General features: G+C 44.2%; 1 protein-coding gene across 1 annotated transcript in view; it reads right to left on the bottom strand.

Moving 5' to 3' along the window:
- nuak2 (NUAK family, SNF1-like kinase, 2) overlaps positions 1–11,815 on the bottom strand; it is a 44,096-nt gene extending 32,281 nt beyond the window's left edge. The window contains exon 1 of the mRNA XM_072563859.1: positions 11,273–11,815. Within this exon, the coding sequence (XP_072419960.1) occupies positions 11,273–11,536 (264 nt within the window). The 5' untranslated portion in view covers positions 11,537–11,815. The remainder of the gene's footprint in view (positions 1–11,272) is intronic.
- Positions 11,816–26,904: the final 15,089 nt, after the last annotated feature.

Below are 26,904 nucleotides of genomic sequence, written 5' to 3' on the forward strand. Positions count from 1 at the left end.
ATGATTTTTAACTAAGTAAAGCCCTGAACAGAGTACCCTTGCTTGGTTTGAGGTTAATCAGCTAACTATGAATGGCAGCCCCTGGATCCAGCTACATCCCTATTTAACTATTCAGTACACTTTCTCATGCCTTATAAATTTTCAAAATTTGTTTTCTTGCATCCCAAGTCCTGATGAGTACGAGACAAAAATCTTTAACTTAGTTGTCTGTTCTTAGCTGATGGGGGCTGGTAGAGTCTCGGTTTAAGCTCTCACCTGAAACACTGCACTGCTAACAACGCAGTACTCTCTCAGTACTGAGGTAGAACTTGAAACCACAGCCTTCGGACACAGACAGTAGAAGTGAAGCTCACCAAGTCACAGCAGATACATAGTCAGTTGTACTCTCTTGCTAATCCAACCAGACAAACTTCCTCTTAACACACGGACATCTCATTACAAAAGAGATAGTGCTAGAAAAGCTAAAGAGTCTTAAAATTGATAAATATCTTGGCCCCGATGGGATACATCCTAGAGTTCTGAGAGAGGTGGCTGAGGAAATAGCGGAGGCATTGGTTGAGATCTTTCAAGAGTCACTGGAGTCACGGAAAGTCCCGGATGATTGGAAGATTGATGTTGTAACCCCATTGTTCAAGAAAGGATCAAGACAAAAGATGGAAAATTATAGGCCAATTAGCCTAACCTCGGTTGTTGGTAAAATCCTAGAATCCATCATTAAGGATGAGGTTTCTAAATTCTTAGAAGAGCAGAATCTGATTAGAACAAGTCAACATGGATTTAGTAAGGGGAGGTCATGCCTGACAAACCTGTTGATATTCTTTGAAGAGGTGACAAGTAGGTTAGACCAGGGAAACCCAGTGGATGTGGTATACCTAGACTTCCAAAAGGCCTTTGATAAGGTGCCACACGGGAGGCTGCTGAGCAAGGTGAGGGCCCATGGTGTTCAAGGTGAGCTACTGGGATAGATTGAGGATTGGCTGTCTGACAGAAGGCAGAGAGTTGGGATAAAAGGCTCTTTTTCAGAATGGCAGCCGGTGACGAGCGGTGTCCCGCAGGGTTCAGTGTTGGGGCCACAGCTGTTCGCATTATATATTAATGATCTGGATGAAGGAACTGGGGAAATTCTAGCAAAGTTTGCAGATGATACGAAGTTAGGTGGACAGGCAGGTAATACTGAGGAAGTGGGGAGGCTGCAGAAGGATCTAGATTAGTGGTGCTGGAAGAGCACAGCAGTTCAGGCAGCATCCAAGTAGCTTCGAAATCGAAGTTTTGGGCAAAAGCCCTTCATCAGGAATAAAGGGCTTTTGCCTGAAACGTTGATTTCGAAGCTACTTGGATGCTGCCTGAACTGCTGGGCTCTTCCAGCACTACTAATCCAGAATCTGGTTTCCAGCATCTGCAGTCATTGTTTTTAACCTTGCAGAAGGATCTAGACAGTTTGGGAGAGTGGTCCAGGAAATGGCTGATGGAATTCAACGTGAACAAATGCGAGGTCTTGCACTTTGGCAAAAAGAATAAAAGCACAGACTACTTTCCAAATGGTGAGAAAATTCATAAAGCCAAAGTACAAAGGGATCTGGGAGTGCTAGTTGAGGATTCTCTAAAGGTAAACATGCAGGTTGAGTCCGTGATTACGAAAGCGAATGCAATGTTGTCACTTATCTCAAGACGGTTGGAATATAAAAGCACCATTGTGCTACTGAGACTTTATAAAGCTCTGGTTAGGCCCCATTTGGAGTACTGTGTCCAGTTTTGGTCCCCACACCTCAGGAAGGACATACAGGCACTGGAACGTGTCCAGCAGAGATGCACACGGATGATCCCTGGAATGGTAGGTCTAACATATGAGGAACAGCTGAGGATCCTGGGATTGTATTCATTGGAGTTTAGAAGATTAAGGGGAGACTTAATAGAGACGTACATGGCTTGGAAAGGGTGGATGCTAGGAAATTGTTTCCGTTAGGTGAGGAGACTAGGACCCATGGACACAGCTTTAGAATTAGAGGGGGTCAATTCAGAACAGAAATGCAGAGACATTTCTTCAGCCAGAGAGTGGTGGGCCTGTGGAATTCATTGCCGCAGAGTGCGGTGGAGGCCGGGACGCTAAATGTCTTCAAGGCGGAGATTGATAGATTCTTGTTGTCTCAGGGAATTAAGGGCTATGTTGATTAGATTAGATTAGATTAGATTACTTTCAGTGTGGAAACAGACCCTTCGGCCCAACAAGTCCACACCGCCCCGCCGAAGCGCAACCCACCCATACCCCTACATCTACCCCTTACCTAACACTACGGGCAATTTAGCATGGCCAATTCACCTGACCTGCACATCTTTGGACTGTGGGAGGAAACTGGAGCACCCGGAGGAAACCCACGCAGACACGGGGAGAATGTGCAAACTCCACACAGTCAGTCGCCTGAGGCGGGAATTGAACCCGGGTCTCTGGCACTGTGAGGCAGTAGTGCTAACCACTGTGCCACCGTGCCGCCCATGAGCATGCGGGTAAGTGGAGTTGAAGTGCTCATCAGCCATGATTGAATGGCAGAGTGGACTCAATGGGCCGAATGGCCTTACTTCCACTCCTATGTCTTATGGAGTGTGTAGTGTATTGCATTTCCCAGCACTGTACTGAGACATTTCAGGTCATGGTGCTCTCTCTCTTTCAATCAGCTTTTCTGGAGCAGTTAGGAAGTTGAGCATTCTCTTTTGGATGGGGACACAAAAAACATGCAAAACGTTAATCAGGATTCCTACTCTGGAATAATTCACATCATGGCTGAACTGTGCCCAAGCCCATTCCCAGTTCACCATCCAAAGGGAACGAAAATCAAAGTAACCTATTCTGAGACTGTTTGTTGACTCCCCCAATCGTTTGGGGAAGTGAATCTCTGATTTGCACACTCCTTTATGTGTTATGTGACTCCTGAAAAATTGCAGACAAGGATATCAGACAAGAATAGGAGAAGCAGCAAAGGCAGAAATTGCTGGAGAAACTCAGCAGGTCTGACAGTAACTGTGGAGAGACAGAACTCTGCTTTCCTGCTGAGTTTCTCCAGAAATTTCCACTTTTGTTTTAGAGCTTCAGTATCTGCAGTTCTTTGTTTTAAGATAAGAACAGGATAAATTTGGGTTGCAATTTCCCCGCACCCCATCAAATAAACTGAGGCCTGCTCCTGAAGAACAGGCAGTTGAGCAAGTTTGGAGGAGGTTTTCCCTGAACAATGCAGATCCCTATGAAATAAAACAGCGTGCAATAAACTAACAAGACAGCTGCTGCCCCCCTCCCTAAGCATCCAATTCACTGCACATTGTCTTTACTCTTGGGGCGGCGGAGCAACAATTAACTGTAATCACTGGGAAAGCAATTTTATTGCATGTCATTTGCTTGTTAATATCACACTGCAATTATACGTTATGCTGATACAGCCTTCCACATTGCAAATCCTATCAGTTTTATTTGCATACAATATCAAAGGTCTCCCAATCTCCAGCAAAAATAGAACCGAGACCAAATGAATGCTGAGGAATTGTTTCCTTGTCAAAAACATAATTTCCAACTCCCCCTCCCCCATTCCCAAATTAAATCAGGGGCTGGTGAGTATCGCACATAGTAACAGGAGGCCAATCTCCCCCTCCATCCCGCTCTGCCACTGAATTAAACAGTGACTGATCTGTGCCTCACTTCACTTCTCTCATTTCTGAATACCCTTAACTAAGAAAAACTATCAATCTCTGTTATGAAATTTTTAGTTGACCTCCAGCCTTGGTAAGCCTTTTTTTGTCTCAGACTTTCGCTTTCTTTTGTGTGTTGGCACTTCCTGACCACACCCCTGAATGTCTCAGTCTGATATTAAGGTTAGAAAGTGCTTCACAATAGAAAGCTCTCACTCAGATGTGTATTAGCTGGTTTCAGGCCCAGTTACAATGCAGTTCTGATTCTCTGCATTGCTGTACATCAGGGTGTAGGATATAAAAGTGTTTATTGAATCATGAGCGCAGATGGAACCACGAGGGTTAGTGAAAAGAACTGAACCATAAATTTACAATGAATCTTTCTGCAGAACTGTATAGCTATTGTGCTATCATCTGCTTTACATCTGGTAGTCTGCATATCTGTTAGTAACTTTGCACAAATGGGCCATTTGGGGAGACCTGATGGGTGGTGGATGTAATTTATTTGCTCTTAGCATCTAGGGATTGCAGGCCAAACTTGCTTTACCTTTATATTGGTACTTTTTATAAATGGCCTGTTGAATGGAAAGTGAAAAGCTTCAACAAATTATATCTTTTTTCAATAAGTCCTGTACAATCAAACAGCACTGTTGCCATTGCCTAGCTTCTAGGACGTTGGGAGAAAGTGAGGAATGTAGTTGCTGGAGATCAGAGTTGAGAGCGTGGTAAAAGATATTAGAATATAAAGTAAATGAATGGTTGCTAATTTTCCCAACACAGGTAATGGCCATCAAGAGGGCATCATGAGGCAGATACAAATCCCTCATGTATAAAGCACAAACCCTCATCCTTTTCACCTACCTTTCAGAAGCTAGGTTTAAAAATCTTATAGCTCAGCACTGACCCATCCTAGGTTTCATTACCAACTCAGGTGTGGTCAGTCCTGTACAATAGAGCATTTTTTTTTTAAAAAAAAGGAAATGTAGTTGTGGGATGCAGACATCGCTGGCTGGGCATTTATTGCCCACCGCTAACTGACCTTGAACTGCCCTTCCAAAGGGCAGTTAAGCATCAGCCACATTACTTTGGGTCTGTAGACCTATGTAGGCCACACCAAAGAAGAATGGCAACCTGCCTAGCCCTAGTGAAACATGTGGTTACTTATAATAAATCAATAAACTATGTTGTAGCCATTTATTTTCAGATTTTTATTGAATTCAAAATGTCACTATCTGACATGATGATTTTCCAGCCCACATCCCAAACCTGTTTGTCTGGAACTCTGGAATGGCTACTTCTATAACATTACCAGTACACCATCACCTCCCCAAACATGAACCCCAAATTCTTCACATGGAAACAGGAATACTTGCAAATGAAATAGTGGAACAGCAAGGAAGGTGCTTGTAACATCTATATAAAATCAAACAAAAATAGAAACCTGAGAACAAAGCAGATGCAATGGCACATCAAACAAAGCTCACTCCATTTCTCCCCCTCCCCCCAACACCCCTCTATCTATCTCCATGATTGCAGGGTCAGTTTACAATATTACAAATGCATCTTAATTGCTCTTCCCTGCAATAGCACTTTCTCCAAAGTGAAAGCAGATTTCAGAAACACAGTGAGTGCAGATTTAATCAGCACGTTTTCATCCCGAGACGACTGCTCGAGAAACGTCTTACATATTTAATGAATAGGCTGGCTTTCACACGGCTGCACCTGTTTGAATAGTCTTACCCAGGGCTCTCTTCCAGAAAAACCACCCGCTCAATAGGAGCACTGTTGTAAGAGCAAGTGCATTCACACAGGCCAACTGGCACAGAGCTGAGGCCAGCTCGTCACCCGAGCCACTACAATGAGCCACTGAGTAATGCCCAGCCGCTGTATTTGTCTGAGCTACAGCAAGAATTTACGTCATCTGACAACAATATAATATTCAATTTATGAGAAGTGTTGATAAATGTATTTTTAAAGTAGAAACTAGGAGAGGGGAAAAAAATGTTGCAAAACTTTCCTCAGGACTATTGTTGCAGGAGACGTAATATTCTGTTACATCTCACTTGGAGATGTATTGTCTGCTGGTTATTCTCACTGCATCTGAAACCTAGGACTCCTTACCCAAGAGCCCTATAGGAACACCTTCACTATATGAACTTCACTCAGTGCGGCATATTGTAAACGTAACTTGTAATTGTAAGTTTAATGAAATACCTGAGAGTGCCACACACAGTATGGAAAGAAATTGAACTGCATTGTATTTTACAGAGTGTCAAATTAAAATGGTTAGGTGATGTATCTTTTATGAACACATTTTATGAACAGTATATTTTACAGATAAAGACTACAGCAATTCAAAATTAAGGTCCTCCAACACTTTCCAAGCAGCAACTCTGGCTATATAATAAATGCTAACCAAGCAACAATGCTCTCATTCCAAGAATTAATATATTTAAAAACCCTTTTGAAACAACCCTTTCCTTTGTTTGGACATGCAGCATGGCTTCCTTTCAATATTGCTGCCTCTGCCTCTAAACACAGACGGAGCAACCTTTCTACTGACTGCACTGGGCTTGCAATCTTACCTCATTTGGTGCTTGGGCCACAAGACATAACTAGCAATGACAGATTGCCTCAGCTATACCAGATTCTGGGGATATGCTAACAGAAACTGATGCTTTTGTAACGATAAAGGAGATTCAATTAAACCTATGCATATTTCCAAGCTGGGAAGAAAGCTGAACTTCAGTGAGCCCAAAGCTTTATTGAAGTTACATTTATTTTTTAAATGGCCTCATTTAACAGTGTGAATTTTGGGATTTAGAAGATTGACCAGAGATTATTACCAAGCAAACGAGCCTGAATCACAAATTATTTCTGCGCTGCTCACATTAAATATTAGATTAGTGCTTTTTCTTTAGCTTGAGTACATTATCACTGTTAGTAAGCAAAACAGCTCAACTCCAAGTGATCACTCCACATCATACTCCAAGTTCATCCTTCTTTAATCGAAAGAAAAGAGAGAGCAGGGTTTGGATTGCTAGGAAAATCCAATTCTGTCAGATGTAAAATATAATTTATTTTTCTAAGAGTACACCCCAAGTTATGAGTCAAATAAACTCCAAATCGCTGAATATAAATAGCAAAAGTTCAAACAGCCATTTTAGTCACACTGGAAATGGAGGTATGGAGCCACAACAGAGACATTTCACCTCTCATATCCACAGCTCTATGTAAACGCACTCCTGTTGGTTCCCATTTCTGCACTCTATCCAATAGCCCCTCCTCTGTAGTCCCCTCAATTGTCCATCCAATTTCCTTTTGCAGTCTTTGATCATTTCTACTTCTACATCCATAGCAAAGCACCTGAGTAACTTTTACAAGAGATTCTGCTCTAAAGATTAGTGGAAGTATTGACTTTGCTTCTGTTCCGAGTATTTCAATATTGCTATTGAGCTAATCAACCATGATCTACCAGTAGAATTCAACTTCCTCAGTGTCTCTACACTGTGTGGACTGATAGACTTTGAATATGGAGACAGGGCTCACCCCACAGTTGGTTATAATATTGCATGCAGTCACCTAACTCAAACAACTTAATTGCCCTAACGTGCACATGTAAGATTGGTTACTGGGGGTACTCAATGGTACCCAACTTCAGGGGACTGTTCTGCAGCATGAACCTGCCTCTAGTAGGGAGGGAAGGGAGTAAACATGAAGAAGAGAGATTGGAGGGCAAAAATAAAGTAGAAATGGGCAGCACAGAGCTAGCTCAGCTCACTAACAAAACAAGCAGTCTTTGGGTAGTTGGAAAATCATTAACTCAGGGAAGTGAGACATGGCTGGTGAGTGGGAAATTAGTTGAAGTGATTGACAGATTCAGAAAACAAAGCAAAGATTACAACCTAAATATCATCTCAAATTTCCTATCCCTCTTTCATTCTTTGCCACTAAAATCCCAATGTTAAATAGGACAGTGCTCACTTAGGAAGCAAATCCTTGTGAAACCACTGAAATATATCCATGATTTCCTCACCATTAATGAGTGAAATATCCCAGAACTCTGAAGGTGCAATTTTGTTTTTGCAGAATGTATACAGGAGGAGCACTCCTATGACATTAATACAGTGACAGGAGTAAACTAGATGCAAGCCAGTATCTTTTAGTGTACCATTGCATTTCTTACATATAGGAGAAAGTGAGGATAGCACATGCTGGAGGGTGAGAATTGGCTAAGCGAGGCAACGAAGAAAGCATAGCATGTCAGGCAGCATCAAGACAGTCAACGTTTCAGGCAGAACCCTTCTTCAGGACATCCCCAGTCCCAAAGAAGGATCCGGCCCAAAACATTGACTCTCTTGCTCCTCGGATGCTTTCTTACATATAGCCCTAAGATGTCACCACCAGTGACAGACTTCTGACCATCACTTCACCCGACGTAACCAGAAGTCTCAGATTTTGAACAATTGTCAAAATAGCCAGAAGGGAGGAGGGTGGGGAAGATGAGAATTTTTCAATGCAGCATGTTGTCATGATATGGTTTGCACCAGACTAAGAGGGTGGTGGCAGCACAACGATCACTCTCAAAAAGGAATTGGATGAATCCATGAAGGAATAAAATTTACAGGCAGAAGGAAATGGAACTAATTCACTGAGACAGGCAGGAAGGGCCAAATGGCATCATTTTGCACTGGATCATTGTAAGTTAACTCAGAATGCTCTGTCCCAGCAAGGACACAAACAGCAGCAACTTTAATTTCAGCCTTCCAATGGAATTTATTGTCAGTATAGGATTCGGGGAGTTCACGCCCGGACACTCACGCATGCACACACAAAGACTGAAAGGCATTCTTTGCAGTTGCAGAGGTCACGTTGGCCAGGAATTTCAACTGAGACATTCAGCAACTTCAACAACTCTCTGCACTTTATTTTATTCTTTCCTAGGATGTGGGTATCACTGATGAGATCAGCATGTATTACCCATCCCTGATCAAGCCCGATCAGAGTTGTTTGCAAGGGTTATTTCAGAGGAAGCCAATCACATTATTGTGGGTCTGGCATCACATGGGCCAGACTAAATAAGGGCAGGAGATTTCCTTCCCCAGGAGATAATGAGGACTGCACATGCCGGAGAAGTCAGAGTCAATAAAGCGTGGTGCTGGAAAAAGCACAGCAGGTCAGGCAGCATCTGAGAAGCAAAAGAGTCGACATTTCAGTGACTAATGAAGGGTTATGCCTGAAACATTGACTCTCTTGCTCCTCAGATGCTGCCTGACCTGCTGCGCTTTTTCCAGCACCAACATCTCCTTCCCTGAAGGACATCAGTGAACCAGATTTTTGCTTTTAGAAACATATAACTCCACAACAAATGACATTGGTCTTCATTGTCAAGATTACTGAGATAAGCTTTCAACTCCAGACTTAAGTTTTGAATTCCACCAGGTGCCATAATGAGATTTGAACAGCTACCCCACAGCATTAGACTGGGACTCTAGATTATTAGTCCAGTGACAATACCACTATGCCATCACCTCCTACCCATGTATTCCAAGTTATAAATGCTATCATGCTTCACACATCCACTGCACTGTCTCAGTAAAACACCTTGGGCAACTCAGAAATGACCCTTTACTAATCACATTGTGGGGCAAGACAGGCCCATCTTCAGATGGGTGTTCAACTTCAGCCTATTATTTCTCTCCTTTCAAAACCTCCTGCAAAAATTGCAACCAACCACTGATTCCTTTTGAATCAAAGGAAAATTAACTGATAAGGGTAGCATGGTCACAGGAAGGAAGGAAACAGAAAGACAGACTGACTGCCTTTAATAAATCTGCCCATGACTACTGGGGACTAACCTGCTTTCTCTAAAAGGAAACAGGTGGTTACCTAACCCCTGGAGTTTTCTCTGGGTCAGCCTGGACCTCCAATCCATTGACCCCCTGCCATTGTTCTCATGACAATGCAGACGATACTAAACCAGCAAGTCTTGGAGAGGTTTTTTTAAAAATTGAAATTCAGTGTCACACCCTTTTCTTTTGAGGGGGGTGGTGGTGGAGGAGATATCTCCACATTTGCCAATATAAAATTTTTGGGGAACCCAACAGAACAAGGGGATTCCTGATTAGAACATTATAGAACCATACATAGGGAAACTCCTGAACTTCTCAACTTGGCCAGATAGCAGGGCAGCATTGGGTTGGGGAAAGAGAATCAATATTAGGACATGGTAACAATCTGCACTCAGTGTACGGCCAACATTTAGGCTTTCTTGTTAAACTTTGGGGAAGAGGGTTTTCTTGTCCATGACCAGGTTAACGAATGAACTGCACCTCTCAATAAAGAAATCCCCATGCGATATAAGCATGGCATTTGACCTATCGGCACCCTAACTGGCCGGGAGACTGCATTACACTTTACAGACAGATGTTGAAAAGGTGGTGCATGGAGGAAGTGGGATTAATACTTGACTTCACCAGCAGTCACTCTGCAGATAGAGCTTGCCACAACCATCAGCTATTGCGATAACATTGGAAATAATGCCATGAGATCATTTCAATGACAGCGTGTTCAGACAGATTGTGAGCTTTTAATTAAAAGTTACACAATCCATATTCAATTCAGAATAGCTGGGCCAGTTACAGTGAAAAACAAACTCATAATGACTGGAAATATTTGTTCTGACATACATATTCCACCATGAACACTTGGTTTAAAAAACAAAGTCTACTGGGAAACTGGAGCAAGTGAGTACTGAGTACAGGAGTTGGGAGGTCATGTAGCGGCTGTACAGGACATTGGTTAGGCCACTGTTGGAATATTGCAAGCAATTCTGGTAGTGAAACTTGGACGGGTTCAGAAAAGATTTACAAGGATGTTGCCAGGGTTGGAGGATTTGAGCTATAGGGAGAGGCTGAACAGGCTGGGGCTGTTTTCCCTGAGCATCGGAGGCTGAGGGGTGACCTTATAGAGGTTTACAAAATTATGAGGGGCATGGATAGGGTAAATAGGCAAAGTCTTTTCCCTGGGATAGGGGAGTCCAGAACTAGAGGGCATAGGTTCAGGGTGAGAGGGGAAAGATATAAAAGACCTACGGCAACGTTTTCACGCAGAGGGTGGTACGTGTATGGAATGAGCTGCCAGATGTTGTGGTGGAGGCTGGTACAATTGCAACATTTAAGAGGCATTTGGATAGGAATATGAATAGGAAGGGTTTGGAGGGATATGGGCCGGGTGCTGGCAGGTGGGACTAGATTGGGTTGGGATATCTGGTCGGCATGGACGGGTTGGACCGAAGGGTCCGTTTCCGTGCTGTACATCTCTATGACTCTATGAATACCTCCGCCCTAGGTTAACCGTACTATGTCCCACAGCTGTCAAAAAAAGTGCGATACAGCCAACAACAGCCTGGGGTCGGGAATATTCACGTTAAGGCGCCGGCTTTGGAGGAGCTCATTTTGTTTGGGGAATGGCTGCTGGACGCTAGCATCTTCCACCAAAACCTCCCAAATCGCCTTTAACCCACCTAGCAGACAGAACAGAAAGCAGACCTTCTCTTGGCAACAATTTTAAATGATTTGCAAATTATAGCCTTTCTCACCACTCGGCCGGATCGGTCGACTGCTTTTTTCACTTTGCCGTAAGTGCCTTTGCCCAGGGTTTCTCGGAACTCATAGCGGTGCCTCAGGTTGTGTTTGTGATGGTGCCTCTTCACCGCCTGGCGTTTCAGCTCCGGAGTCTGCGAGGAGGAGCAGCAGCGGGAGGCCAGCGGAGAGGATCCCGGATCCCTACCGCCACCCGGAGACAGAGGGCAGGCAGCGCCTGGAGCCGAGCCCCGGCTCGGACACGGAGACGCTGGATCCATCAGGAAGACAGAGAGAGAAAGCACTGGGATGTGAATGAGGGATAGAAAAGTATCGGGAGGCTGAAACAGGAGTGGAAGAGAGAGAAAGAAACGGTACAATTTCAGAAAATCAAAGCTCGCTGGTAAATAAAGTCACCCATATTTACAATGACTATTCTCTCATTGTCGAGGCGCAATGAATACACTGTAACCAATGTCTGCTACAATGTATCCCTCTCTAGGTTACACTGTATCCCTTTCTCTGTCTCGAACACTGTTACAACAATCCAGATCCCAGTCGCGTGTGGAACCTTCAGCAGTTCGCTCATTAGCATAACCCCGCCCACACCAACGTCACAGCCACCACCACCTCCCAACGTCACGGCTCTCTAGCCAACCATACAATTTTTACCAAAAAAAAACTCGTCCCTTCTTTCGTATTTGAACCAACTGAACGACAAGTTGTCCCTGTTTCTTCGAAGAGAGAGCCCACTCGCCCACCCCGACTGTGAGAAAGTCTGGTTGCCAGGCGCTTCATGCTTCTAACCCACTCGTCAGTCTGCAGGCTAGAGAGACAGAAACAAGGGGATTTTGGGAAGTGACAACAGTTCTACATTCTCCTAGTTCCTTCACTCAGCCTAGAAATATTCACTACTGCTCCTCGGATGCTGCCTGAACTGCTGTGCTCTTCCAGCACCACTAATCCAGAATCTGGTTTCCAGCATCTGCAGTCATTGTTTTTACCTAGAAATGTTCAGGTAACTTCCCATCCCTTCCCTGTACCCAGACTGGGGTCAGCTAATCAGAAAGACCATTCAATCCAGGCAGACTGGAGTCGTCAACCAGGAGGGTAACCAGGCCAATCTCATTACGTTAACATTCATGCAAAATTTAGAGAGTGCTTAAAATAAAAACTGCAACTGCCAGAAATTCCCAATATCTCAGGTCAAGATCTGCAGATAAACTGAGCTAACCTTTCAGGTCGATATCCTTTCATTAGAATTGATATCAAGGTGGCCTGGTCCTGAGGCTAGCCAGCCGGAATTGTGGGACACGATTACATCAGCCTTTCTTAAACGGAATTAAAAACAAGTGAAAAGCGACGTCAACAACATTTGTATAAGGAAGTTAAAATGCCCCAGCTGAGAAACAACAGCCCTGGAGAGGATTAGCAATTCGGAAAGAATTCCCCGGACCACCTGACAACATTAATCGGTTTCTGCTTCTAATCGCTGTATTGAGTTTCTTATGAAAATGAGTAACCTACACATTGCATGAAGATAGTGACTTCGCGGCGAACGCTTCTACAGTCATTTGGCCAACCCCGTAAATACATTGAAAATGCCGAAAGCTGTGTCTTTTTTTACATGAACGATTTGCAATGTGGTGCAGGGGGCAATGCCTTCTTACCCATTCTGCCTGTCCCGAAAGTTGGTGGCTCCACAACTGTGTGATTTGGGAGCAGCTCGTTCAGTTCTGCTTAGTCTGTTGTACCATTCAGCAAGACCAAGGCTGATCTGCCTGTGCACTCAATTTCACATTTCTGCTTCATTACTGATGAAGGGCTCTGGCCCGAAACGTCGATTCTCCTGCTCCTCGGATGCTGCCTGACCTGCTGTGCTTTTCCAGCAACACACTCTTAATTCACATTTCTGCCATGCACCACTAACCAAAGACTCGGCAAAAGTGAGGACGGCAGATGCTGGAAATCAGAGTCTGCCCTTGTCAGTCAATAAACTACCTCCACCTTAAAAATATTTGATGATCCTGCCACCATTAGATGAAAGAAATCTTTTTCGCTATCAAATCTCGGAGGGAAAAAATCCTCATCTCCCTCTCCAAGGGGAGACCTCTAATTTTTAAACTGCGCGCTCTAACTTAGCTTTTTCCCCACAAGGGGAAACATCCTTTCAGCATCCACCGTGATAATGGTTGCCCTGCAAAATCAAAGTGGGTATGACAGCTTTTCCACTTAGACGACATTGCAGTGGAGTCTGAGCCTGGCACTTCTTTAATGACTTTCTAGTCGTGTGTGTGTGTATGTGTAGTGATGTAGACGATAACTAATTGTCTCCTCTCCCTACGATTATGAGGCACTGAACCAACTGCACAGCTCCTGCCTCTGTCACTGTAAATCTTGATCTGCCCACTAGGAGGTGCAGAGATCCAAACTACCACAAGCATGGTCAGCAGTCTGGGTCAGTCAAGGACTGGAAACATTCCAACCCAGGGACAATGGCTGTACAAGGTCCAAAAACAATTATGTTTTCTCAGCAAACAATAACCACAAATATTAACTAGCTAATCTGCACAATTGCTACCATTTCATTATTTGGCGAACTGCAAGGCTTTCTTTTGCCTGTGTTAATTCTGGGGCAGTACAAATTCACAAGATCCTAAAAGTGACACAGTGGTAAAATATTGCAAGGATTGGCCCTTAGGGATAAGACAATTGTTAACACCACCTCTTTGCAGCTTACAGAAAGGATTAAGTAATGAGAAACCAAGAGGTTCCCAAAGAGAAGTAGAGTGTATCCCCCCCTCCGCCCCAAAATGACACGTGTAGGAGCGCTTGAGAATCTGGGGAAGGCAGTCAATTTAATTTTCCTGCACCAAAATAGATAGGTTTTGGATAAATAAGATATCAAGGAATTTGGAGCAAAGCCAGGTACAGTAAATCAGGTTGAGGCAACAATCAGACATGATCTAGTTGAATGGCAGAACAGACTTTGAGTTTTGAATGGCCTTCTGTTGTTGCAATGAATGTAACTTTGTACAGATGTAAAGCCTTAATTTACTCGTCAGTTACCTATTTAGTTGTTGTTAAGTTCTTAAATGCACTGATGTGGAAATGACGCAGACTGACAGAGCAGGAAGATGGTAAGATAGATCGCAGACCTGTGCTAAGAGAGGTGATCTCACCAGATCCGTCAGGAGGTTGGGGTGGGGCGGGGGGAGGGTGACAAATTTAATATTTTATCTGGACTTTGTGTTCCACTAAAGAATTCAGTGGGAAACCAAATGGGATTTCGGAAGGTTTTGTTTTCCCTGAAATTGATTTTCAGTTTAAATATGAACACAGTGACTCCAGCAGACATCGACGGGAAGCGCCTGGGTGACTTCCAGTCACATAGCGACATCAGGAATTCAGCATTGTTTTGCTTTCCTGAGTGTGTTTGATTGACATGGTGCCTGCAGTTAATCATCAGTGACGCAATCACTGAAAAACAAAGAGCACATATTCAAAATCAGTAAAGTCCCTGGTAAAATTCCTTGCATTAGGAAGACATATATTCAGCAATACTATACGATAAATACCATACATGATTATATTGTAGCATGGATTTCTCCAGTACTTGCACTCTCCAGTAACGATGTTGCTTGCTTACCAGCTTCCCTTAGCCTACTAGCACATATGCCTGTTATTATCAGGCGGATCTGAGTCCCATTCAGAGACTTTAGCACATACTCCAGGCTGACACTCCACTGCATTATCGGAGGTGTCATCTTTCAGATGGGGCACTAAATCTGAGGATCTGTCTGCTCTTTCAGGTGGGTGAAAGATATCCCATGGCACTGCTTTGCTGAAGAGCTGGAGAGTTCACCCCAGACTACAAGACAATATTTATCCCTCGACTAACATCAGTTAAACAGATTATCATGTCTTTATCACATTTCTGTTTGTGGGAGCTTGCTGTGTACAAAGTAGCTACTGTGTTTCTTGCATTACAACAGTGGCTACACTTAATTGGCTGCAAATCCTTTCTTTCTTATGTTCCTTTTTCTCTTCCTATCTTTTTCAATCTTCTCGTTCTTACTGTCTGGGAATCTGTCCCTCAGACAGCATTTGTAAGGTCCCAAGCAATCAGCTTCTCGAAGGCAATGGATTTCTCTCCTGAGTCCTTTCGTCCTCAACCCGTTGTTAACTGTGAGATGTTGCCATGGAGTATGGCTGCCGTGCACATTGGAATACAACTTTTCTTTGTTTTTTTTTAGAGAATGTATGTATCAATGGCAAGGCCAGCATTTGTTGTCCATACATTATTGTCCTTGAACCAGATGTCTTGCTGGGTCATTTCAGAGAGCAGTGAAGATTCAATTGCAGTGGGCAGTAGGCCTGGACGTACATGCAGGCCAGACTGGGTAAAGATGGCAGATTTCTTTCCCTAAAGAGCATCAGTGAACCTGGTGTGTTTTGCCTGATAATCAATAGTTGTCATGGTCACCATCACTGGGAGCTTTCGATTCCAGATTTTAGATATTCCTAACCAACAACTTCAGACATATTATGACACACATCTGGAGCAGGTGGGACTTGAACCTAGGCCTCCTGGGAGGGACACTACCACTGCACCAGTAAAAACTGGTGTTAGAGCTTTTATTAATTGAATTTAAATTCCTCCAGCTGCTGTGGTGGGATTTGAACCGATGGCTCAGAATGTATTAGCCTGCCTTTAAGTTATTGATTCAGTGACAATATCACTGCACCACCATTACCCCCTCAATGCAGCCAAGTATGTTCTTCTCTCAGGTGTTTCTAAGTTGTGCACAATCTATATTTAAAGGTAAGTATATTTCCTTTTAAAGGCCGAAACCTCCATTTCCTCAGAAAAAAGAATTCTGCTCATCTATTTTAAAGCTGATTTATTTGCTTTTGCTATGTGCTGTCCTGCAGTGATTTCTCCCTGTGGTAAGTTTCTTTCAGGAACTGGTGACAGATCTTTTTAAAATAAACAGTGATGTCAGGGTAAGAGACTGTCTGTCTTGTGTTTCCTTGACCGTGCAGTCTCGATGATGTAATTCTTTGGGGTCAAGGGTTGCCTGACATCAATTGTCTCTCAGGGTCAAAGGCCAATAATGCCCTGAACTCTCCTCCATTGTGCCTTTTTTGCAAGCACTTTCTGCTTGCCGTATTCCTACTGTGTAGAAAGTTCAGGTGATTTTCCTAATTGAGACAGATTTGGAGGAAGGGAGAGCCAAGAAAATAGTAGGTAGCGGTGTGATTTGAGGAAGAATTGTTGAGTTATTATGGAATCTTTACAGTGTGGAAACAAGCCATTAGGCCCAACAAGTCCACACTGATCGTCCGAAGAATAACCCACTCAGACCCCTACCATATTGCTCTACATTTACCTATGCATAACACACCTAACCTACACACTCCTGAACACCATGGGCAATTTAGCATGGCCAATTCACCTGATCTGCACAAGTTTTGTATTGTGGGAAAAAACTGGAGCATCCGGAGGAAACCCACGCAGACACGGGGAGAATGTGTAAACTCCACACAGACAGTCGCCCGAGCTGGCATCAAACCTGGGTCCTTGGTACTGTGAGGCAGCAGTACTAACCACTGAGCCACTGTGCAGCTCATTCCCTAGTATTCTGACTAATATTTATCCTTCAACCAATACCACTAAAATAGTTTAAGCTGGCAACCAAAATTCACTATAATCTCCTGGGCTCCCACAGTTACCTTAACTGTACATTCTCACACCCTGTTTCCTATAAAGACTCTATTCCATTCCTCCAGGTTCTTCATCTTCATGGCATCTGTTCCAGTAATGCCAGCTTCTACCAGGGAGCTTTGAAATGTCCACCGGATGCCTCAACCAAGGATTCCCCACCACTGTAGCTTACAGGGCCCTCAGCTGTGTTTGACCCATCTCCTGTATTTCGGCCCTCAGTCCCTGTCTTCCCTCCCACAATGCCATTTGTGCCACCTCCTGTAGGATGCTACCACCAGGCATATATTCCCCTCCCCTCCCTTGTCCACCTTCCACAGGGAGTGTTTCCTCCAGGAAACCCTGGGGCACTCGTCCTCCACTCCCAGCACCTCCCCTCACCCCCATGCCATCATGATGAGTGCAATACCTACCCCTTTACTTCCTCCCTCCCTATCATCCATAGGTTCTAGACACACCTACAGGGAAGCAGCGATTTGCCTGCACTTTATTTAATCTTGTCTGCTGTATTCACTGCTCACAGTGTGGTCTTCCGTACCCTGGGGAGACAAATAACAGGCTGGGGGAGCCACGTTTCAGAACATCTACTTTCTATCCTTAGAAATGACCCTGAATTTCCTGTTGTCTGCCACTTCAACATGTTCCCTGGTCAACATCTCCGTCTCAGGCTTATCGCAGTGTTCCAGGGAAGGTCAGCTCAAGCCTCTCCACTTGGGCACCTTGCAGCTTTCTGGATTCAACATCAAGTTCAACAACTTTAGGGCTTGAGACACCTTTTTCCATATCCTTATCCCAGCCCGCACACACCAAACCTTGTCATCGATGGGCTGTTACCACGAACAACCCATTGTCAGGTCCCCATTAACATCATAGAATTATAGAATCATTAAGCCCAATAAGTCCACACCAACTCTCCAAAGAGTACCACCACTTAGACCCATTCCCTTACCCTATTACTTTACACTTACCCTGACCAATGCACCTAATCTACGCATCCCTGAACACTGTGGTCAATTTATCGCGGCCAAGTCACTTAACCTGCATATCTTTGGACTGTGGGAGGAAAATGGAGCACTGAAAGGAAACTCACACAGACACGTGGAGAATGTGCAAACTCCACACAGATAGTCACCCAAGGCTAGAATCCGAACCTGGGTCCCTGGTGCTGTGAGGCAGCACTGAGCCACCATGCCAGCTATTAATTCTCCCCTACTGATCTTTACCTCTTCCTTTGACTGCCCAGCTATGCTTTTCTCTCTCTCTGCTCTTCTTCTCCATCTACTGTTGATTCCTTCCCCTTCTCCCACCCTATCTCAAGCACATATGCCAAACGTCTTCCAGCTAAATCAGTTCTGAAGGGGGATCACAGGACCTGAAATGTTAACTCTGCTTTCTCTCCACCGATGCTGCCTGACCTACTGAGTTTTTCCAGCGATTTTTGTTTTTGTCACTGAAATAGTTTGTCTGGTCATTACCTTATTGCCATTTTTGGGAGGTTTCTGTATGAAAATTGGTTGCTGTGCTTCCTACAACACTTCAGAACAAATTCAACGGTCATAAATCCTTTTGTGATGACCTAAAGATGTGAAAGGTTCTATATAAATGCAAAATGACACCTCAGGCAGTACAGCACTCCCTTTGTGCTGCAAGCACTGAAGTGTCAGCCTAAATTATATGCTCAGGTTTCTGGAGCCAGACCTGAACGCACAGCACTTTGACTGTGAGGTGAGAGTTCTATCCACTGAGCTAAGGTCTGAAGTGAACCTGAAGATTTAAAGAGCAGGACACCGACAAAGATTGCAAAATGTATCAGCAAAGATTTGAACTGATTGAGGATCTAATGGTGACATGACTTTAAATTGGAATTTGAGGAAAAAGGAGGGCATTCTGTAACACATTCTTACCTTGGAGGGATTTATCCAAAGATGGACAAGCCAGGTTTGCTGCCTGACTCATGTGGGAATGCAGCCAATTAGCGCAGTTAAGGACCTTTCGCACCGTCGATAATTTACCAAACTCGGTGTGTCGAGCCACATCCCCTCATGAGTTGGACCTGTCGCTGGGTGAAACCGGAATGTCCCACCTACAGCACTGTGGGTGCACCAATAGCACTGGACCGTGGTAAGAAGGCTTTTGGTACAACCTTCTCAACGGCAAAATGAGGCAGGGTTAGGGGTTCGGATCCCTGAGAGTAACACCCACACCCTACAAATGAATTTTGGAGACAGCCTGTGGTTTGCTGAGGCAGCAGGCTCAGTTGAGGCAGCCTCACTATGACCAGGCCAGGGAAAGGACTTCCAATCACTGGGCCAGGCCAGCCCACTTTCCTTTCTAGGTTTCCCTCTAACCCATTGCCTTTGTTTAATCTTTTCCATGCTGGCAAATGAGGCGCCTCCATGTTGCAGTACCACTGTGCTCACAATCTTGGCGTTATTCACAGCTCGTGATGGGGGGTATGGGAAGCCACCCTTTAATATGACAATGAGGGTGATGGTGACCAGTTTGGAAGTCACCACCTGTGGACACACTAGTTTGGGCTGACAAATGGCAAGTAGCATTCATACCACACAAGTGTCAGAGTCCAACAGGGGAGAATCTAACCATCAATGCTTGATGGTCAACGGTGTTAACATCACTAAACCCCCCACTATCAACATCCTGGTGTTATCATTGACCAGAATATCAACCAAACTAGTCATATAAATACAGTGGTTACAAGAGCAGGTCAGAGGCTAGGAATCCTGTGGAAAGCAAATTATCTCCCGACTCCCTACATTTTTTCCACCACCTAAAAGGCACAAGTCAGGAGTGCGATGGAACACTCCCCACTTGCCCTAGATGGGCACAGCTCCAACAACATTCAAGAAGCTTGACATCTGCTTGATTGGCATCACAGGAGAAAGTGAGGACTGCAGATGCTGGAGATCAGAGCTGAAAATGTGTTGCTGGAAAAGCGCAGCAGGTCAGGCAGCATCCAAGGAGCAGGAGAATCGACGTTTCCTGAAGAAGGGCTCATGCCCGAAACGTCGATTCTCCTGCTCCTTGGATGCTGCCTGACCTGCTGAGCTTTTCCAGCAACACATTTTCAGTGCTGATTGGCATCACATCCAAAAACATGCACTCCCTCCATCAGCGACACTCAGTAGCAGCAGTGTGTCCCATCTCCAGCAGCAACTCGTCAAACCCCCTTAGTCAGCATCTTCCAAGCCCACGGCCATTTCCCATCAAGAAGGACAAGGGCATCCAAGACATGGAAACAATACCATCTGCAAAATCCCCTCCAAGCCACTCACTATTCGGACTTGGAAATGTATTGTGGAGTCTACAACGTCACTGAATCAAAATCCTGAAACTACCTCCCAGCAGCATTGTGGATCTTCCTGCACAAGATGGACTGCAGTTGATCGAAAAGGCAGTTTATTGCTATCTTCTTAAGAGTAATTAAGGATTGGCAATAAATGTTATCCCAGCCAGCAGTGCCCACGTCCTCTAAATGAATTTAAAAAACTGCGGCAATGGGGTGAAAGTAACTCATGTACCCCATGGGATCTCTATTCCCACTGGCACATTCACCCCAGAGTCTTCATTCTATTGAAATTACAATATGGCATCATTCAGTTGTATTTGTTATTTGTCCTTGACACAAGCCAACGCCTTATGACCATTCCATTCCCAAAATTAATGCATCTCTCTTTTCCTTCCATTGACTAACCAATTCCTTAACATTGACATGATCTCTGCTTCGATCACCAAGGGCTCAATCGACAGCCTTACTGATCTTGCAGTAAGAGAAATTTATCCACAGACTGACCTGCCGTGACAGTGACAGGGAAAGTTGTTTCCACAACACACCAGCATTCCTTCCATTCCTCACTCGAGCTAGTTAAAGACAGAACTGTCAGGACGTGTTGATATTAGCACCTCTTTGTGTTCGCTTGTATATAAGCAAGCATTCCTCAGCAACCACAAAACAAACCCACCTGTCCCGTGGCAATGCATTATATTGCAAACATGCCATTCTTCTTGCCCACTTCATCCTCAATGTGTTGAAATGAAAACTCATCATTTACGCTCCTACTGTAATCAGTTCTTTCCCTTAGCACAAAAGGCTCTCCCCAGTCCTCCCTTGCTCCTTGTACCTGCAGGCTTTTCAATCCAAAATTAACCTAATCTCAACATTGGTTCTTCATTAATTCGATTGTCTCTGGTACTTTTCACGATCTTGGTCAGTGTCCTACCTGAGGGTCCTTCAAACTTGGCATCAGTGCGTAGCACTCTCAACCCGCAGCCAAAAACTGTGGGCTCAAGTCTCATTCCAGAGAGTTGAGGATATAATTTAGGCTGGCACACCAGTCCAGTGCTGCATGAAGGGAGGGAGTACTGCGCTGCCTGAGATGTTTTGTGTTTCAATAAGGGCCAGTGAATGCTACCACCAGGTGGAGCAATAAAAGCACTGTGCTGCAGTGCAATGCCATGACCCAGTGACAGAATGACAGCTGCCTGTCACAAAGATGGCACTGCCGATATAATCACACTGTGATTACACACACAGTAAGATCTTGGCTGATTGAGGCTTCTCTTCCTTCCAAGCAACCACTTTCATCCAACCCCATGCCCTGGGCTGAGCCGACATGAAGACACTGGAGGGAGAGCAAGAAGTGGCCAAGGCAGCACACTTTTACAAAACTGAAAGGGTGGGACATGTGGGGTAGTCTTGCACACATGCTGATATCCCTGTGCCTAGAATGTGGTGATGTCAGCAGTATCTGTGCAGACACATCCTGAAACCTGTTGTGGCCAGCTGATGTCATCAGCTCCATTTTCAGGCGGCCATTTTATTGGCCATCTTGGAGCATTTATTCTGTTCCCTTCCACCTCTCACAACCTCAGCTCATCCTAAAGCCAATGAAGTTCAAGGGAAAGTCATTATCTTCCAGTGCTGCTAAAGATGACTGGTGGTGGTGGTTTTTAAACACTTCATGCGAAGGGAAGAGTTGGAGAAGGGAAGTCTTTCATGGTAGTCTCAGTCGGTGCAGGAATTGAACTCATGCTGTTAGCATCTCTATACATTGCAAACCAGCTGTCTAGCCAACTGTGGGTTACTGACCACTCATTGCTGAAATGTCGTCTGTCTGCTGTAATGTCGGAAGCACAGTTTGCCTCGGTTCAATTTCTGATCCCGAAGACAGTATAGTATTCTCTCAGAACTCCACAGGGAGTGTCAACTTAGATTTTGTGCTTGAGCCTCCAAGTTAAGATAATTTACTGTTTAAAAGCTGGGCATTTTCCTTCCAAGCTCTTTCGGTAATATTTCTGTTTTAGAATACAAGAGAAGTGAAGAGACTGAAAAGGACCAAACACTAAAACTTGTCCCTGTCTCCTGCTCTGCCTGTCTGTATAGACTTTGTGTGTTTTGCTCCTTGCTAGCCAACATCGCTCACTATACGAAGGAATGATCCAGTGCCCAGCTGAGTACAGTTCAACCGGAAATATAACAAAACCAATGTTATCAGGCGCATTATTCAGCCGGGAAGAGGTGGCAACTATTAGTTAATCAAGCAACACTGCAACACAGGAAACATGTTGAATCAGATTTTACTTCCTTCCAATAAATGTACCAATTCTTGTTGGGGGATGGATCCACAAGGGCTCGCCAGTGATTGTTGTTGCAGTATTTGGAGGAGGTTTGGGTTGGTGTTTGACTGTGAAGGTATCACACAACATTCTGCCCTGACTGAATAACCACACCCAGAATGTTGCAAATACAGAGCAACCTTGATTATCCAAAGGACATGGGCAGGCAGTATTTTGTTCGGTTAACCAGGTTCGGGATAATCGAATGCCAGATAACATGGTTTAACGGAGCATCGGGACCTTGTGATCTTGCCAGATAATCCAATATTCAGATAATCGAATGCTGGATAATCGAGGTTCCTCTGTATATGAGGTCCTGGGGCCAAACCTGATGTAGGGAAGGTGGGAAAACCTAGAGCTAGGTCTTACTGTTTAAAAATAAGGGGTCAGCCATTTAAGGTAGAGATTTGGGTTTTTTTTTCTCTCTCATAGAGAGTCATGTAACTCTCTTCCCCAGAAGAAATTGGACACAGCACCTTCAGGCGGGGTCAGATAGATTCTTGTCAAGCAAGGGCTGGGGGAATTGGGGGACTGGGGGGGGGGGGGTTGGTGAGAGGTAATTGGGGTGAGCAAGCACACGGATTTCAGGTTACAATCAGATCAGCCAAAAATGTTTTGAATGGTGGGGCAGGCTAGTCAGAATTGTATTTGCAGACATATTCTAATTTGTTCAAAAAGCACACAATCTGTAGGCAGTCAGTCAATGGATATTTTATAAACTCCTAATTTGGAAATAGAACCAGTCTGACTCAAGATTGGAATACAGACAGACTCAAACCTCACACCTTTAATATATTGAGTGAGCTGAGATGTCACCTCTTTTTATAAAACCTTAAGTTATCTCAGGAATGTGACTTGAAAGAAGTTCAGGGATTTACATATTAATGCTTCAAAGCCTTCAACCCATTCTCAAAGATGAAAAACTTAACAGCGATCTGGGTTTGTTCAATATATCTCATCAGTTGTATGACACTGTGATCTTTTACTATAAATTCTGTGTCCTATGATCCTGCTTCACTAGCTATTTGATGAAGGAGCAGCGCTCCAAAAGCTTGTACTTTCAAATAAATCTGTTGGACTATAACCTGGCGTTGTGTGATTTTTAACATTAGAGAGAGAGAAATAATCAGTAATAGTTTAACCTGAGGGTCACCATGCCTTAGACAAGGGGAGGCCAGTTTGAGAAGGAGAGTCCTTCATGGTAATCTCAGCCAGTGTAGGAATTGAACCCATATTGTTGATATCACTCTAGATTCCAAACCAGTCAACTATAACACCATAAAGACGTTAGAGGGACCAGGTCTTTGTAATAATTAGTGCTGAACCGCACAATGCCTTACAAACTGTCTATAAATTTGGATATGATAACACTGATAGTCCTACATTGTTCAGAATGCACCACCACAAAGAAAACCCTGCAACTGGAGGAGTAAAAGGGACTCAACCAATATGAGGAATTAAACATTTTAACATTTACAAGGATGTTACCAGAGCTACGTTTCTGGTGATCAGGACAGGATAGAGCAGTCTGGGCCTTGAAAGAGAAGTGGCGGATGCACCAATTACTTTGTAGAGATCCTTAAAGCAATGGAGGCGTTTGAAGAAAAGACACTGTGTTCACACGTGTTGAGAGGAGCAAAACTAAATAATAATCACTGAGAAATCAAACTGGTCACTCAGAAAGAACCTCATCATATAATGAGTGATGAGAATGTGGAACTCCCTCTCACAGGAATGGTTGAGATGAATAATTGAAGCGCATTTCAGACGAAATTAGACAAATACAGAAGGAATAGAAGGACATTCTGAAGGGGCATGGCAGTGTCAATGCTTAGAAGTTAGTTCCCCTCAAGGACTGGAGGCTTAGTCTCAGAATAAAGGGGCACCAATTTCAGACTGAGCTGAAGAGGAATTTCTTCTCTCAAGTGGTTGTGAGTCTTTGGGACTCCTTGCCATAGAGAGCTGTGGGGCAGAGTCCTTGTGTGTATTTAAGGCTGAGACACATAGGGCTATGGGGAAAGGGTGGGCAAGTGAGGAATGCTGGATCAGCCATGATCCTATTGAATGGCGGAGCACGCTCAAAGGGCTGAATGGCCTACTCCTGTTTCTATTTGTTGTGGTCATGCTGATGACGTGAGAGGCTCAGGTTGGGATGAGGAAGGTGATGATGAGGATGAGGAATCATAGGATCCCTACAGTGTGTAAACAGGCCACTCATCCCATCGGGTCCACACCAGCCCTCCGAACAGCATCCAATCCAGACCCACAACCCCCATCCTATCTCTGTAACCGTACATTTCCCATGGCTAACCCATCTAGCCTGCACATCTCTGAACACTATGAGCAATTTAGCGTGGCCAATCCAACTAACCTGCACATCTTTGGACTGTGGGAGGAAACCAGAGCACCCGGAGGAAACTAACGCAGACACGGGGAGAAAGTGCAAAGTCACAGTCACCCAAGGGTGGAATCGAACCGAAGTCCCTGTCACTGCTAGCCACTGAGCCACTGTGCCACCCTGGTGATGTTGAAGCTGGGAGTTTTTGGGATGAAGGAAGGGGGTGAGGACGATTAGGTTTGGGGTGAGGAAGGAGACCCATTTGAAATCAGGTGAATAGTCTCTTTCTGGCCTGTAAATCTGTTCAATTCAGGAGCTGCAGTTCCTTGGCTTTTAATTTCCAGCTCCACCCACCCCCCCCACCACCCTCTCGTCAAAGATTAATACATGGTTAAAATAAAAAAATGCAAGATGAAAAATGGACAGGAAGGGTATGCAGGAAGCTCATTACAGATAGAATAGTCAAGAGAGACCAGTATTCAGCTTTGCAAACTGCAGCACTGCCTTCTCACCATTCTTTACTCTGAAGTGCAAGCATTTCGAGCATTGTAATGCATTCCAATGGTTGTTTTTTTAATTAATCAAAATACTTGGAGTGGGTGATTTTATTCTGTTTGTTGGTTTTAAGGATTATTGTGGCTAAAAGTGGGGGTGTCTGTCATGACTCATGCACTATATTGGTCTCAGAGTGCTGCCAGGATAATTTAGTAACTTTCCAGGGTCATGAGTCTCTCCACTGCCACCTAGTGCTCAATCATCCCATAACAAGACAAGCCGGATGCTTGTGTCTGGCCTGAACCCCTAATGTTACATCAAAGTGCTTTCAGATCCTTTTGGTGTTTTGCTCTGTTTTAACTGGAATGATACTGAACATTTGTACAAAGCTGAAAGCCCTTTCAATGGTTACCTTGGTTCAGGCACACTTGCCTTAGAGTTGGAATCCTGAGAGTTTAATTCCATTCTGGAGAGTTGAACCTATGATCCAGGCTGACACTCGCCGTGAGATATTGATGGCACCTTTTGACCAAAACCTAGCCTGCTTTTTTGGAAAGGCCTAAAATATCTTGTGACACTACTTTCAGAGAAGCACAGGGAAGTTCACCTAGCTTTCTGGACATTATTTATCCGTCAACCAACACATTGAAAGAGAGACATAAATGAAAACTGCTGGAGAAACTCAGCAGGTCTGTCAGCATCTGTGGAGAGAGAGTTATTGTTTCAAAGAAGAGTTGAAATGTTAACTCTGCTTTCTCTCCACAGACGTTGCCAGATCTGCTGAGTTTCTCCAGCAATTTCTTTGTGTTTCAGATTTCCAGCATCCACAGTTCTTTGTTTTATATTTTAAAAAATTGTTATTGATCTCATACGTTCATATTCACTTTTTGAAATACTTTCATGGGATGTGACATAGCACTGACAAGACCCATTCCTAATTGGCCTTCAATCAAGTTGCTCACTTGGCCATCTCAGAGGACAGTTTAGAGTCAACCACATTGCTGGGGGTCTGGTATTACGTGTAGACCGGACTGGGTGTAGTGATTGTAATGACAGCTGGACCTCATAGAATTTGAGTTATTTCACTGGGTAAGGACATTAGATGCGCAGGCTGGTTGAATTAGCTAAGGAAAATACAGGGTTGCAGGGATGGGAGGCTGAGTCTGAGTGGGTTGCTCTTTGGAGAGTCAGCGTGGACTTGATGGGCTGAATGGCCCACTTCCACACTGTAGGGATCCTATGATTAGTGAACTAGATAGGTTTTCATAAGTAATCAATAATCGTTTCACATTCACAATCTCTGAGATTTGCTTCAATTCTGCATTTTTATTAACTGATTTAGATTAATGTAAATTCCAATATCACAACTCATTGAGAGAAAAACTCTCCTCTTGTTTTCTGCATTGAGTCTCAAAATTGGTAACCATGGAGAAGAAACAATGCAGTAATGTCTGAGA

This window comes from Chiloscyllium punctatum, chromosome 45 (genome assembly GCF_047496795.1).
Source record: "Chiloscyllium punctatum isolate Juve2018m chromosome 45, sChiPun1.3, whole genome shotgun sequence".
In the NCBI taxonomy this organism is placed as follows: Eukaryota; Metazoa; Chordata; class Chondrichthyes; order Orectolobiformes; family Hemiscylliidae; genus Chiloscyllium; species Chiloscyllium punctatum.